The sequence below is a fragment of the Lathamus discolor genome, unplaced genomic scaffold, assembly GCF_037157495.1.
Source record: "Lathamus discolor isolate bLatDis1 unplaced genomic scaffold, bLatDis1.hap1 Scaffold_236, whole genome shotgun sequence".
Taxonomy (NCBI): Eukaryota; Metazoa; Chordata; class Aves; order Psittaciformes; family Psittacidae; genus Lathamus; species Lathamus discolor.
Genome location: NW_027069265.1, coordinates 53666 through 68545, shown reverse-complemented (window position 1 = coordinate 68545; position 14880 = coordinate 53666). Strand labels below are relative to the sequence as shown.

The window sequence follows — 14880 nt, the reverse complement described above, 5'->3', positions numbered from 1 at the left end:
TTTCTCCGCGCTGGAATGGGGGAGGGGGTGGGATATGGGGGGGGGGGGGGGTTGGGGCAAACGTGCCACGAGGTGCATGGGGAGGGGAAGGGGCAGCGTTCCCACCAACAGCACAACCGAGTCCCGCCCCCCCTCCATGCCACCGAAAACGGCCAAAAACGCCCCAAAACCCCCAAATCCACACCCAGAAATAGAGAGAAGCCAAAAACACCCAGTTTTGTGCCTCCCCCACCCCTCTTCCACCGCTGTTTTGGGGGGGTTTTACGTTAGCTTTTCCTATGGGAAGCTCCTGGGAATACTCGGGATGAAAAGTCCTCATTTTCCAGCTCCGTTTTGGGGGGGAAAAAAGGGGGTTCTTCCAAGCTGCCTCCCAGCACAGCATCTGCGGAAAGGCTGGGAACAGGCCCCCCAACACCCCCCTCCCCCCCCCCCAAAACCCAACAGCAACAACCAAAACCCTCCCAATTCAACCCAAACTCTTACTTCCGCCCGGCTCCGTGGTATCAAATCGCTGCCTCTAGCCCCATGGGCGGTGGGAATAGCTCCCGTTTTGGGTGCAGACTGGCCTTTCTTGGGCAAATCCTGGCCCTTGGAATCACGTTTTTTGCTTTTCTTGGTATTTTTCTCACCATTATCTGCCTTTTTCCTGCGTTTTTCCTGCATTTTTCCTGCGTTTTTTCTGTGTTTTTTCTGTTTTTTTCCTGTTTTCCTGCATCTTGGCTGCTTCTCTGGGGGTGGAAAAACACTCGAGACACCCCCCCCCCCCCCAAAAAAAAAACCCCACAACCATTTCCCCCCTTTCCTCCCCATTTTCCAGAGCCTTCTGTCCATCCCTCCCTCACATCGCCACTTTTGGGAGCAAAGAGAAGGATTTTGGAGCACTTACTCTGCGGCGCCGGCAGGACCTAAGCCCGGAGCTTGGGGACGCTGGAGGTGGGGGGGGGGGGAATTTTCCCATTTCTTGGGAGTTTTATGGCAAAACGGGGGGCGCGGAGCAGCGCCCGCGGTGCCTGCAATGACAAGAGCCCCCCAGAGCCCCCAAAACCAACCGGCCCCCCCCCCAAATGCCCCCAAACGGGGCCAGGCCTCACCGGCTGCGGCTCCTGCTCCAGCCCCACAAGCTCCGGCTCCTCTTGGCTTTAGTTTTCCTCAATGCCTCAAACCTTCCTGGGCGCTCCCCGGCTCCGGGCCCCCTTCCTCGGGTCCTCGCCTTGCTCTACCCTGGGTCCCGCCGGCGCCGCTGCCTCCATTGCCTCTGATCGCTCCTCTCCTTCCTCTTCTATTTCCTTTGCCCATCTCCTCTCTTCCCTCCATTGCTCCTGTTCCTCGGCCTCTTCCTTCCTTCTGCTCCCGCTTCCTCCTCTGCCTTCACCAATTCCCAGCGGCTCCTCTCTGATTCCTGGGGGTTTTTCCCCAATCTTCTCCAATTTCCTTTTTTTCCCCTTTTCTCTATTTTCTTTTTTCCTATTTTTTCTCTATTTTTCTCAATGGTTCGGATTTTTGTTCTCTATTTCTTTTTTTCAATTTTCTTAATTTTTGTTTTGTTTTTCCTCTTCTCAATTTATATTTTTTTTCTATTATCTTTTCTGTAGTTGGTTTTCATTTTCGTTTTCTTTTCTCAATTTTTCTTATTTTTTTCTCAATTTCATATTTTTTTTCTATTTCTTGTTTATCTCAATTTTTTCCTCTACTTCTTGTCTTTTTCTCTATTGTTTTTTTCTATTTTTTTCTCTATTTCTTGTCTTTTTCTATTTCTTGCTTTTTTCTCTATTTCTTCTCTATTTCTTGCTTTTTTCTCTATTTCTTGTTTTTTTTCTGTTTTTTTTCTCTACTTCTTATTTCTTGTCCTTTTCTCTATTTTTCTCTATTTATTTCTTGCCTTTTTCTCTATTTCTTGCTTTTTCCTCTATTTGCTCTTTTTCTCTATTTCGTGTTTCTATTTCTTGTTTTTCTCTATTTGTTCTTTAATTTCTTCTCTATTTCTTGCTTTTTTCTGTTTTTTCTATTTCTTGGTTTTTTCTCTATTTGTTCTTTTTTCTCTTTCTTGTCTTTTTCTCTGTTTCTCCTCTCTTTTCTGTTCCTATTCGCTTCGCTCTTCTCCTTTTCCTCGCCTCCATCCTCTCTCCTCCGCCGTCTCCACGGGCTCCTTTCCCCTCCAGTCCTTCCTGCCCTGAGCCCAGCCTCGGGAGCGCTCCTGGGGCCGCTCCTGCTCCATCGCCCCTCACCACCCGTCCGGAGCTTCAAAAACACAAAGGAAGCCGCTTTAGGAGCCCCTGGTCAGGCACTAAAGCAGCTTCAGGAGCTGCTCCACGAACGGAACCGCTTTAGGAGCGTTCCGTACGCAAGGAAAGCGCTTTAAGAGCTGCAGCGAAGGAGGAATCTGCTTTAGGAGCAATTCCTCCCTTGGAAAGGGGGCTCTCCATGAGGCGCTCGCTCCGGCTTTCCTAACGCAGCCGTTTAAGGCCTGGCGAAAGAACCCAGCTCCTCCAGAGCCAGGAAAAGAGCCTGAACGGCTCCGGGATGAAAGGAAGCAGCTTTAAGAGCCGCGATCCCACGAAAACCGGCTTTAAGAGCTTCGGTTCCCAGCTAGAAGGGTCCCAAGAGCTGCTCGTCTCTAAAGCAAAGCAGATTGGGGCGTTTGGTGCATTAAGAAGCCCCCAGCTCGCGCCTGGCTTTTCAAACGCCATGCTCCATCAAAAATCAAAGAAAACAGCTTTAAGAGCCTTTTTCTTCGAATAAAACCGCTTTAAGAGCGTTTTGCTTTAAATAAAGTCGCTTTAAAAGCCTTTTTTCTTTAAATAAAGCCGCTTTAAGAGCGCTTTGCTTTAAACGAAGTCGCTTTAAGAGCATTTTCGCGTTAAATAACGCTGCATCAAGCCCCCTTTTCGAATGCAAGGCCGCTTTAAGAGCGTTTTGGCCCCAAAGAAGCCGATTTTAAAGGCAAAAGAGCAGCTCCGCGAGCAGGAATCGCCTCGGCACAAGCGTTAATGGCGATTGGGGCCGCTCCCTCCCCGCGCCCCTTTATAAAGCCGAGGCACGGCCGCGCCACCGCAGCCGCTTCCGCGGAAGGGGGGAGGAGAGAAAATAGTCCCTGTAATCACCAACTCACCCCGATTGCAGCAAAAATCGCTTTATCTTTTTCGGGCCCTCTTTACTCCTTTCTCCCCCTTTTCATCCTCCATCACCCCCCGGAGGCCCTCGGCCGCCCCGCGGGTTTGAGCACCGAACTGGTTTGGGTTTGCACCGTTTTGGGGCTCCGTTCTGACCTTTCGGGGGGAACCTGGAGCGTTCTCGTTCTTTCTCGCCCCATTTTGACCCTTTTCGCTCTCGCGGCGCCATGCGGCTCCTTTTGTCCCACGAACGGGGGGGGGGGAACGGTGCTGAAGGGACCCACACCCCAAAACCCCTTCTTTTTGCCCATTTCCCCCATTTCCAAACGCCCCTTTGTTACCGTTCTCTTTTCCAACAACGCCCAAAGGACCTTTTCTGGCTTATTTTCTATGACCCCCCCCCCAAAACCTCCTCCTTCCCCGGCATTTTGAGGCCCTGCTGAGTCATGGCCCGAACCCTTCGCGAGCAGGGGAAGAACGCGACGCGTTGGGATCCAGGATCCGGGAGCACTGGGAGGGATGAACCCCCCCAACCCCATCATTCAACCCCAGGGGGGTGAATTCAAGGCACGGACGGAGCCCATGAGGCAATCGGGAGACACCGGGAATGGTTCCGGACGCGATTCCTGAAGGAGAAGAGAATTCACTGTTATTAAGAGCATTTCCCTGCGTTATCGCACCATTAAACCCCCAAAAAGTGCCTTTTTTTACCCCCATTTCACCCACGGCTCAAAGCTCCCCTCCTCCATCTCAATCCCATCCATTTAACGCTGCTTTTTCGGCGAGGATTTGCTCTTTTGGGGCTGGTTTTGTCTATTCCAACCAAATTCAGCTTTACAATTCCTTCACCGGCTGCGATGCGGCCGAAGTTCAGTTTCTGTGGGGAAAGGCCCCACGAAGCTGGTTTTTACCCCAAAGCTGGCCTTGGAGGGGCCATTTGAAGGCATTTTCCATAGGAAAACGAACCTGGCTTCACCAAAACCTCCCTTTCCCAGAAAGGAAAGGAACAAAAGGGCTCAAACGGATGAAAAGCTGCGTGTGTTTGGGTGCCTTGATGGACGGATTTAACTGCAATAGCACCAAACCCCCTCAAAATGACCCCCACATTGCCCCTGCCAGTGATTTCAGGTGAAATTAAGCCTTTTAGCCTTCAAATCGCAGCTTTTTGACCCAAACAGCTCTTTTTCAGCCTGATTTGGGGGGGGGGTGGGGGTGTTTCTCCACCACTTCCCGAACGATTTTGGGCTGAACCCCCCCCCCAATTTCACTTTGGCCTCCTGAAAGTGCCGTTTCTTAGGCAAAACGACCCGTTTTGAGCGGCTTTTTACACCAAAATCACCCCAACGGGGATCCCTTTGGGTTGTTCCATAGGGGCCGCGTCCCGTCCCCCCCCCCCGCGGAGGGATACGCGGCGGCGCGGCCGGTTCCAGCCGGTCCCGCGGATGGCGCACTGCGGCGCTGCCCCCCCCCCCCCCCCCCTCAGCGCTGCCGCAGGGGCGGGCACGATCGCGATGGTTCCGTCGCTTCCCGTCCCGAAGCGGGGGTGGACGCGGACTCAACCGCTCCCGAGGAGCGGGGAGAGGCGGAAAATGGAGGAAAAACCCTTTTTTTGGCGTGGGTTTTACCTCAGGAAATGGCGGAAGGGAGGCAGGAAGAGGCCTCAAAATGGCGGCCGCGGCACCTCAAAATGGCGCCCCTCGGGCAAAGCGCGGCGCCGGGGCTGAAATACCCGACACCCCCCCCCCCCCCAACAAAATAAACCCCATTAACCCCATTTAACGACTTTAACCCATAAATGATTTATTTCCTCCACAGACCCAAAGCGGAGTTTCCCCACAGGAGCCCTTCCCTGAGGTAAAGGGGGGGGGGGGAGCGTCCTTTCCTCCCTCCCAGCCCCGCTGTTTCCCCCATTCCTCGTTATTAAACGAGATTTCGGAGCTTGTAACACTTAAACCCTCCCTTTTCAAGCACAAACTTCCCCAAATCAGGGTTTTTCCCCTTAAAATCACCCCCGGGGCTGAGGTGGTTTTGCTGCGGGGGGAGGCTGCGTTTGTACCGTGGAAAAGGGGCTTTTTGGTTCAAAGCAGCTCCTTGAGGCGGGGAGGGAAGGGAAAGCGGGTCAATAATGAAGTAAAAGTTAATGAAGGGATTAAGTAACGGAGTTAAATATTGAAGGGGTTAAATAGTGAAGTAAAAGGGTTAAATAATGAAGTAAAAGGATTAAATACCGAAGTAAAAGGGTTAAATAATGAAGTAAAAGGATTAAATACTGAAGTAAATAAATAATGAAGTAAAAGGATTAAATAATGAAGTAAAAGGGTTAAATACTGAAATAAAAGGGTTAAATAATGAAGTAAAAGTATTAAATAATGAAGTAGAAGTATTAAATAATGACGTAAAAGGATTAAATACTGAAGTAAAAGGGTTAAATAATGAAGTAAAAGGATTAAATACCGAAGTAAAAGGGTTAAATACTGAAGTAAAAGGGTTAAATAATGAAGTAAAAGGGTTAAACACTGAAGTAATTCGAGGTTTTGGGTGTTTTTGCGCACAGATGGGACCTGCAGAGCCCGGCAGAGAAGGCCCCGGCCCCGGCCGGACTCGCCGCAGAGCACCACGAGGCGGGTGAGGAGCGGGTCCCGCGGGTCCCTCTCGGCGCAGCGGCGCCAGAATGAACCAAAATGCCCGGATTTCGCCCCAAATCGTGCCCGCGGGGGACACCCGCGTTCCTTTATTGGGGACAGCGCGGCCCTGGGCTCCTTGGGGCTGGTCCTTGTGCGGGGGGGGGGGGGCTCAGCCCTGCTCCGCCCCCCCGGCCACGGCGCTGTAGGAGCCGCCCCTGCCGAAGAACGAGGCCGAGCGCCGGGGGGGCTTCACCCGCCGCAGCTCCTGCCCTGGGGGGGCACCGGGGGGGGTCAGAGCGATCCCGGATCGTTCCCCCCCCCCCCCTCACCGAGTGCGGGCCCCCCCCCCCCCCCCGCGCACCGTCCTGGACGTAGTCGATGGTCGCCAAGCGCTGCAGCCGCGGCCGCAAGGGGGCGCCCCGCGCGGGGCCGTCCGGGGGCGGGGCTTGGTCCGGGGGCGGGGCCTGCGCCTGCTCTGGCCCCGCCCCTCCCAGCTCGATGCAGCACTCGATGAGGGCGCTCATCAGCTCCGCCTGGGGGCGCTGTCAGCACGCCGGGAGCGCCGCAGCGCCCCCTAGCGGCGAGCAGCCAGCCGCAGCTGCTCCCCGGTGACCCACAACCACTTCCAGTGCCCCACAACCACCACACAGTGACCTACAACCACCTCCAGTGCCCCATAGCCGACATAGTGACCCACAACCACCCCCCAATGCCCCATAACCAACACACAGTGACCCACAACCACCCCCCAGTGCCCCATAACTAACACACAGTGACCCAGAACCACCCCCAGTGCCCCATAACCACCATACAGTGCCCCACAACCACCCCCCAGTGCCCCATAACCACCACACAGTGACCCATAACCACCATACAGTGCCGCACAACCACACCCCAGTGCCCCATAACCACCACACAGTGACCCATAACCACTTCCAGCACCCCACAACCACCCCCCAGTGCCCCACAACCACCTCTCAGTGCCCCATAACCACCACCCTTTGCCTCACAACCACCTCCAGTGCCCCATAACCACCACAGTGCCCCACAACTGCCTCCCAACACCTCCACTGCCCCCCAAGTGCTGCACCTGTGGGGAGAACACCCGCAGCAGCCGGTTCACGGGGGCTCCCTCGTGGTCCCCATCAAATTCCAGCCAGAGCTGGGGGGGGCCCGCGGCCTCGTCCCCCTCCTGCCCCATGGCCTCGTCCCCCTCTTGCCCCACGGCGCCCACCAGCTCCCAGCACAGCTCAGGGTAGGTCAGCGTCAGCAGCACGTGCTGGGGGGCAGGGGGTAGTCAGCCTCATGGCTGCCCCACAGCCTCCTCACCTTGCCCCACAGCATCCTCCTCCTGCCCCACAGCATCCTCCCCCGCCCCACAGCATCCTCCCCCTGCCCCACAACATCCTCCCCCTGCCCCACAACATCCTCCCCCTGCCCCACAACTGCCCACAGTCTCCTCCCCCTGCCCCATGGTGTCTCATCACAACTGCCCCCCCCCCGACAGCCCCAGCCCCCATCCTGCCCCATAGAACCCCCCTGGACTTGATACTGCCCCATAGGTCCTACTGTGGCCCCAATCCTGCCCCATAAACACCACTCCATCCCCAATCCTGCCCCACAGACCCTGCTGCGGGCCTAATCCTGTGCAACAGACCCCACTATGGCCCCAATCCTGCCCCACAGACCCCACTGTGAGGCAGATCCTGCCCCAGAGACCCCACTGTGGCCCTAGTCCTGCCCCACAGACTCCCCCATGGCCCCAATCCTGCCCCATAGACCCCACTGTGGCTCCAATTCTGCCCCACGGACCCCAAATACCTCTCCCGGGGGTCGATGATGGTGACCCCCTCCAGCCCCACAGCGACGGTTACGGGCCGCAGCCCCCCCCGGCCCAGCAGCCCCCCGGGTGGACGCTCGATGGCTCCCGGGAAGAAGGCGCAGCTGGGGGGGGGGACACAGGGGGGGTCCTGGGTCCCCTCTGCCCCCCCGGGTGCACTTGGGGGGTGCAGGAATGGGGGCACTGGGGGGCCCTGGGTGGCTCTTGGGGTTTGGGGGGGGTCCATGGGGGGTTGCTGGAATCCCAGGGGAAGGGTCCCGGGTGTCTGGGATCCATGGGTTCCCATAGGGGGTATGGGGGGGTCCCACTGTGGGGGTGTCCCATAGGGGTGTCCTATTGGGGTGTCCCATTGCGTGTCTCATAGGGGGGACTCATGGGGGTGTCCCATAGGGGTCTCCCATTGGGGTCTCCATTGGGGTCTCCATAGGGGTCTCCCATAGGGGTCTCCATTGGGGTCTCCCATTGGGGTCTCCATTGGGGTCTCCATAGGGGTCTCCCATTGGGGTCTCCATTGGGGTCTCCCATAGGGGTCTCTACTGGGGTCTCCATTGGGGTCTCCATAGGGGTCTCCCATTGGGGTCTCCATTGGGGTCTCCATTGGGGTCTCCATAGGGGTCTCCCATTGGGGTCTCCATAGGGGTCTCCATTGGGGTCTCCATAGGGGTCTCCCATTGGGGTCTCCATAGGGGTCTCCATTGGGGTCTCTCATAGGGGTCTCTACTGGGGTCTCCATTGGGGTCTCCATTGGGGTCTCCATTAGGGTCTCCCATAGGGGTCTCCATTGGGGTCTCCATAGGGGTCTCCCATAGGGGTCTCCATTGGGGTCTCCATTGGGGTCTCCCATAGGGGTCTCCATTGGGGTCTCCACTGGGGTCTCCATTGGGGTCTCCATTGGGGTCTCCATAGGGGTCTCCACTGGGGTCTCCCGGCCCCCCTCACCCGTAGCCGGGCAGCTCGTGGCAGCGCCGCAGGAAGTCCCGGTGCAGCTCCGCGGGGGGGGCTCCGGCCCCGGGGGTGCGGGCGAAGGCCTCGAGCAGCCGCTGCTCGGGGGGGGGCTCCCGGGGGCCGCGGCGCACGAGCGCCCCCCAGAGCCCCCCCCAGCCCCGCGGCGCCGCCCGCGGCAGCAGCTCCGGCAGCAGCGGCCTGGGGGGGGGGGGGGGGCGACAACAGTGGGGGTCAGAATGGGGGCAGGGGAATGGGGGGGGCTGGGGGTCCCCATGGGTCACTATGGGTCGTAGTGAGTCATTATGTGTCCCTATGGTCACTATGGGTCTCTATGGGTATGGGCATCTGGGTCTCTATGGTCTCTCTGGGTCTCTATGGTCTCTCTGGGTCTCTATGGTCTCTCTGGTCTCTATGCGTCTCTATGGGTCTGTCTCTATAGGTCTCTATGGTCTCTCTGATCTCTATGGGTCCCTATGGGTCCCTATGGGTCTCTATGGGTCTCTATGGTCTCTCTCTCTATGGTCTCTCTGGTCTCTATGGGTCTGTCTCTATAGGTCTCTATGGTCTCTATAGTTCTCTATGGTCTCTCTGATCCCTATGGGTCTCTATGGTCTCTCTGGTCTCTATGCGTCTCTATGGGTCTGTCTCTATAGGTCTCTATGGTCTCTATGGTCTCTATGGGTCTCCCTATGGGTCCCTATGGGTCTCTATGGGTCCCTATGGGTCTCTATGGGTCTCTATAGGTCTCTATGGTCTCTATGGTCTCTATGGGTCTCCCTATGGGTCTCTATGGGTCTCTATAGGTCTCTATGGTCTCTATGGTCTCTATGGGTCTCCCTATGGGTCTCTATGGGTCTCTATAGGTCTCTATGGTCTCTATGGTCTCTATGGGTCTCCCTATGGGTCTCTATGGGTCCCCTATGGGTCCCTATGGGTCTCTATGGTCTCTATGGGTCTCCCTATGGGTCTCTATGGGTCTCTATGGGTCCCGGTGTCCCCCATGCACCCCATACCTGATGGTTCGCGCCGTGTGCAGCCCCTGCTGGAAGGGGCCCAGGCGCAGGCGGCAGCTCAGGGCCCCCAGAGCCAGGGCCTGGGCGGGGTCCAGAGGGAGGCGCCCCCCCAGCACCTGCCCCCGCGCGTCCTCGTACAGCAGCCGCAGCAGCGCCTCCGACTGCACCTGAGACCCCCAGCGACCCACACATCACCCCACAGCACCCCACAGTGACCCATAGCACCCCATAGTGACCCATAGCAACCCACACATCACCCCACAGCACCCCACAGTGACCCATAGCAACCCACACATCACCCCACAGCACCCCATAGTGACCCATAGCACCCCATAGTGACCCATAGCAACCCACACATCACCCCACAGCACCCCATAGTGACCCATAGCACCCCATAGTGACCCATAGCAACCCACACATCACCCCACAGCACCCCACAGTGACCCATAGCACCCCATAGTGACCCATAGCAACCCACACATCACCCCACAGCACCCCATAGTGACCCATAGCACCCCATAGTGACCCATAGCAACCCACACATCACCCCACAGCACCCCATAGTGACCCATAGCACCCCATAGTGACCCATAGCAACCCACACATCACCCCACAGCACCCCACAGTGACCCATAGCAACCCACACATCACCCCACAGCACCCCATAGTGACCCATAGCACCCCATAGTGACCCATAGCAACCCACACATCACCCCACAGCACCCCATAGTGACCCATAGCACCCCATAGTGACCCATAGCAACCCACACATCACCCCACAGCACCCCATAGTGACCCATAGCACCCCATAGTGACCCACAGCAACCCACACATCACCCCACAGCACCCCATAGTGACCCATAGCAACCCACACATCACCCCACAGCACCCCATAGTGACCCATAGCACCCCATAGTGACCCATAGCAACCCACACATCACCCCACAGCACACCATAGCATCCCACAGCACCCCATAGTGACCCATAGCAACCCACACATCACCCCACAGCACCCCATAGTGACCCATAGCACCCCATAGTGACCCATAGCAACCCACACATCACCCCACAGCACCCCATAGTGACCCATAGCAACCCACACATCACCCCACAGCACCCCATAGTGACCCATAGCACCCCATAGTGACCCATAGCAACCCACACATCACCCCACAGCACCCCATAGTGACCCATAGCAACCCACACATCACCCCACAGCACCCCATAGTGACCCATAGCACCCCATAGTGACCCATAGCAACCCACACATCACCCCACAGCACCCCATAGTGACCCATAGCAACCCACACATCACCCCACAGCACCCCATAGTGACCCACAGCAACCCACACATCACCCCACAGCACCCCATAGTGACCCATAGCACCCCATAGTGACCCATAGCAACCCACACACCACCCCACAGCACCCCACAGTGACCCATAGCACCCCATAGTGACCCATAGCAACCCACACATCACCCCACAGCACCCCATAGTGACCCATAGCAACCCACACATCACCCCACAGCACCCCATAGCACCCCATAGTGACCCATAGCAACCCACACATCACCCCACAGCACCCCATAGTGACCCATAGCAACCCACACATCACCACATAGCACCCCATAGTGACCCATAGCAACCCACACATCACCCCACAGCACCCCATAGTGACCCATAGCAACCCACACATCACCCCACAGCACACCATAGCATCCCATAGCACCCCATAGTGACCCATAACAACCCACACATCACCTCATAGTGTTCAATAGTGACCCACAGCACCCCATAGTGACCCATAGCACCCCACAGAGACCTACAGCACCCCATAGAAACCCACACATCACCACATAGCACCCCATAGTGATCCATACCACCCCATAGAGACCTACAGCACCACAGAGACCCACACATCACCACACAGCACCCCATAGTGACCCATACCACCCCACAGAGACCCATAGCAACCCACACATCACCCCACAGCATCACATAGCACCCCATAGCAACTCACACATCACCCCATAGCATCCTGTAACACCCCACAGTGGCCCACAGCACCTGATAGAGACCCACACATCACCCCATAGCACCCTATAGTGACCCATAGCAACCCACACATCACCCCATAGCGTCACATAGCACCCCATAGTGACCCATAGAGACCCATACATCACCCTATAGTGACCCACAGCACCCCATAGGAAACCACACATCACCCCATAGTGTCCCATAGCACCCCATAGCAACCCACAGCGTGATCTATAGCACCCCACAGTGACCCCCACATCACCCCACAGCGTGACACACACATGTTCCCCTCCTCACCCACAGCCCCACACCTGGGGGGTGCCCCACATGTGGGGGCCCCGCTCACCTCCAGCTCCCTGCTCTTGGGGAAGAACACGTTCCTGCGCAGCTGCAGACACGGCTCGTCTGGGGGGGGCAGCGGTGACCCTGGGGGCACCAACAGGGACCCCCCCATTGCCCCCCATAACCCCCCATCTGCCCCATAACCCCCCATAGCTGCCCCCCAATGACCCCAGTGCCCCCCATAAACCCCCATCTGCCCCATAACCCCCCCATAGCTGACCCCAGTGCCCCCAATAACCCCCCATCTGCCCCATAACCACCCCACAGCTGCCCCCCAATGACCCCAGTGCCCCCCATAACCCCTCATCTGCCCCATAACCCCCCATAGCTGCCCCCCAATGACCCCAGTGCCCCACATAACCCCCCATCTGCCCCATAACCCCCCCATAGCTGACCCCAGTGCCCCCAATAACCCCCCATCTGCCCCATAACCACCCCACAGCTGCCCCCCAATGACCCCAGTGCCCCACATAACCCCCCATCTGCCCCAGAGCCCCCCATGCCCCCCCCCGTGCCCACCGGTGCCGATGTCCTCGGGGGAGGCGGTGCTGAGGCGCAGGAGGAGCTCGGGCCAGCGCCGGGCCACGCGCAGGGGGCGGTGCCGAGGCTTCAGCTGCACCGCTGGGAACAGGGACAGGGATATGGGATGGGTATAGGGTACGGGATATGGGGTATGGGATATGGGGTATGGGGTATGGGGTATGGGATATGGGGGATGGGGTATGGGATATGGATATAGGGTATGGGATATGGGGTATGGGATATGGGGTATGGGGTATGGGGTATGGGGTATGGGATATGGATATAGGGTATGGGATATGGGGTATGGGATATGGGGTATGGGGTATGGGGTATGGGGTATGGGATATGGATATAGGGTATGGGATACAGGGTACGGGATATAGATATAGGGTATGGGATATAGGGTATGGGATATGGGGTATGGGATATGGATATAGGGTATGGGGTATGGGATATGGGGGATGGGTATAGGGTACGAGATATGAGGTATGGTATATAGGGTATGAGATATGGGGTATGGGGTATGAGATATGGGGTATGGGATAGGGAATATGGGATATAGGGTATAGGATATAAGGTATGGATATAGGGTATGGAATATGGGATATGGGGCATGGGATATGGATATAGGGTATGGATATGGTGATACAGGGACAGGGTCACACAGACACCCCCCACCCCATGCACACACTGACCCCTACAGGCACCCGCTGACCCCCAGCCACCAACCCATGGGCACCCCCCACCACCCTCAGGGACCCACAGAGCCCCACAGGCATCCACAGACCTACAGCCCCCCAGCCCAGGGACCCCCGTGGACCCCACAGGCACCTATGGACCCACAGATTCACCCCAGGGACCACAGACCTCCAGCAACCCATAGACATCCATGGACCCCCAGTGACCCACAGACACCCATAGCGCCCCCCCCCCCCCCCCCCCCCGTGACCCCGTGACCCCGCCCACCGAGCAGGGGCGAGCCCATCCAGAGCGCCAGCGCCTCGGTGGCCACGGGCGGCAGCGACAGCGCCCCCTGCAGGCGGCGGAGCAGCTCCGCGGCGGTGGGGCCCGGCGGCGGCTCCAGCGGCAGCGGCACGGCCGAAGCGTCCGGTAGGTACAGGAGAGCTGGGGGGGGCACCCATGGCGGGGGACAGGAGGGTTGGGGGGGGCACCCATGGTGGGAGGACAGGAGGGTTGGGGGGGCACCCATTGGGGGGGGGGACAGGAGGGTTGGGGGGGGCACCCATGGGGGGGGGGACAGGAGGGTTGGGGGGGCACCCATGGGGGGGGACAGGAGGGTTGGGGGGGCACCCATTGGGGGGGGGACAGGAGGGTTGGGGGGGGCACCCATGGGGGGGGTACAGGAGGGTTGGGGGGGAACCCATGGGGGGGGACAGGAGGGTTGGGGGGGAACCCATGGGGGGGGACAGGAGGGTTGGGGGGGAACCCATGGGGGGGGACAGGAGGGTTGGGGGGGCACCCATAGTGGGGGGGACAGGAGGGTTGGGGGGGGCACCCATGGGGGGGGGGGACAGGAGAGCTGGGGGGGTCACCCATGGGGGGGGGACAGGAGGGTTGGGGGGGCACCCATGGCGGGGGACAGGAGGGTTGGGGGGGGGCACCCATGGGTGTAGGACAGGAGGGTTGGGGGGGGCACCCATGGGGGGGGGGGACAGGAGGGTTGGGGGGGCACCCATAGTGGGGGGGACAGGAGGGTTGGGGGGGCACCCACTGGGGGGGGACAGGAGGGTTGGGGGGGGCACCCATGGGGGGGGGGACAGGAGGGTTGGGGGGGGCACCCATGGGGGGGGGGGAAAGGAGGGTTGGGGGGGGGCACCCACAGGGGGGGACAGGAGGGTTGGGGGGGGCACCCATGGGGGCGGGGACAGGAGGGTTGGGGGGGGGCACCCATTGGGGGGGGGACAGGAGGGTTGGGGGGTGCACCCATGGGGGGGGACAGGAGAGCTGGGGGGGGGCACCCATGGGGGGGTCACAGGGGTTCATGGAAGGGGGGGAAGAGATCGGGGATGGGCACCGACTGCGGGGGGTCCCGGGGGGCACCCATGGGGGGGGTCGGGGTGGGGGGGGGGGGCACGGACGGGGAGGGGCGCGGGGAGGGTCTGGGGGGGTCACGGGGTTCACCCACGGGGGTCGGGGGGGGGGGGGGGGGCACAGACCCGAAGACCCCGCCCCTCCCCCTCCCCTGCCCCTCCTCTTCCCCCGCCCACTCCCGGCCCCTCCCCCCTCACCGGTAGCACCGGGCGCCGCCGGCCCCTCCCCCTCCATGCCCGGAGCCGGGGTCACGCTGGGGTCAGCGCGCGGTGGGGGAGGGGGGGGGAGGGGGGGGGGGAGGTGCTGGGGTCACGCGGGGTCACGGCTCCGCGCGCTCCTCGCGCCGCTCCCGCCCGCGGGTGGGAAAGATTGGGGGAGGAAGTGACGTCACGG

The 14880-nt window shown here is 59.1% G+C and overlaps 1 protein-coding gene and 1 long non-coding RNA gene across 7 annotated transcripts; both read right to left on the bottom strand.

The window, feature by feature from the left end:
- Positions 1–616: 616 nt before the first annotated feature.
- On the bottom strand, positions 617–4865 carry LOC136006488 (uncharacterized). 5 transcript variants are annotated; one of them, XR_010609156.1, is made up of 2 exons: positions 4736–4865; positions 617–3736 (listed from the first exon to the last, which is right to left on the bottom strand). It is a non-coding gene; the product is annotated as an uncharacterized LOC136006488 (long non-coding RNA). The 5 variants fall into 5 exon arrangements; XR_010609157.1 differs by lacking the exon at positions 4736–4865 and adding an exon at positions 4398–4523; XR_010609154.1 differs by lacking the exon at positions 4736–4865 and adding an exon at positions 3822–4311.
- Positions 4866–5800: 935 nt separating this feature from the next.
- Positions 5801–14880, bottom strand: FRMD8 (FERM domain containing 8). 2 transcript variants are annotated; one of them, XM_065664517.1, is made up of 10 exons: positions 14685–14880; positions 13402–13560; positions 12433–12534; positions 11918–11997; positions 9533–9699; positions 8514–8717; positions 7557–7678; positions 6825–7015; positions 6096–6267; positions 5801–6004 (listed from the first exon to the last, which is right to left on the bottom strand). In XM_065664517.1, exons 1-10 carry the CDS (start codon positions 14719–14721, stop codon positions 5904–5906), a joined length of 1335 nt encoding a protein of 444 aa, XP_065520589.1. In that variant the 5' UTR covers positions 14722–14880; the 3' UTR covers positions 5801–5903. The 2 variants fall into 2 exon arrangements, with proteins under 2 accessions (XP_065520589.1, XP_065520590.1); XM_065664518.1 differs by having other exon boundaries at positions 11918–11976.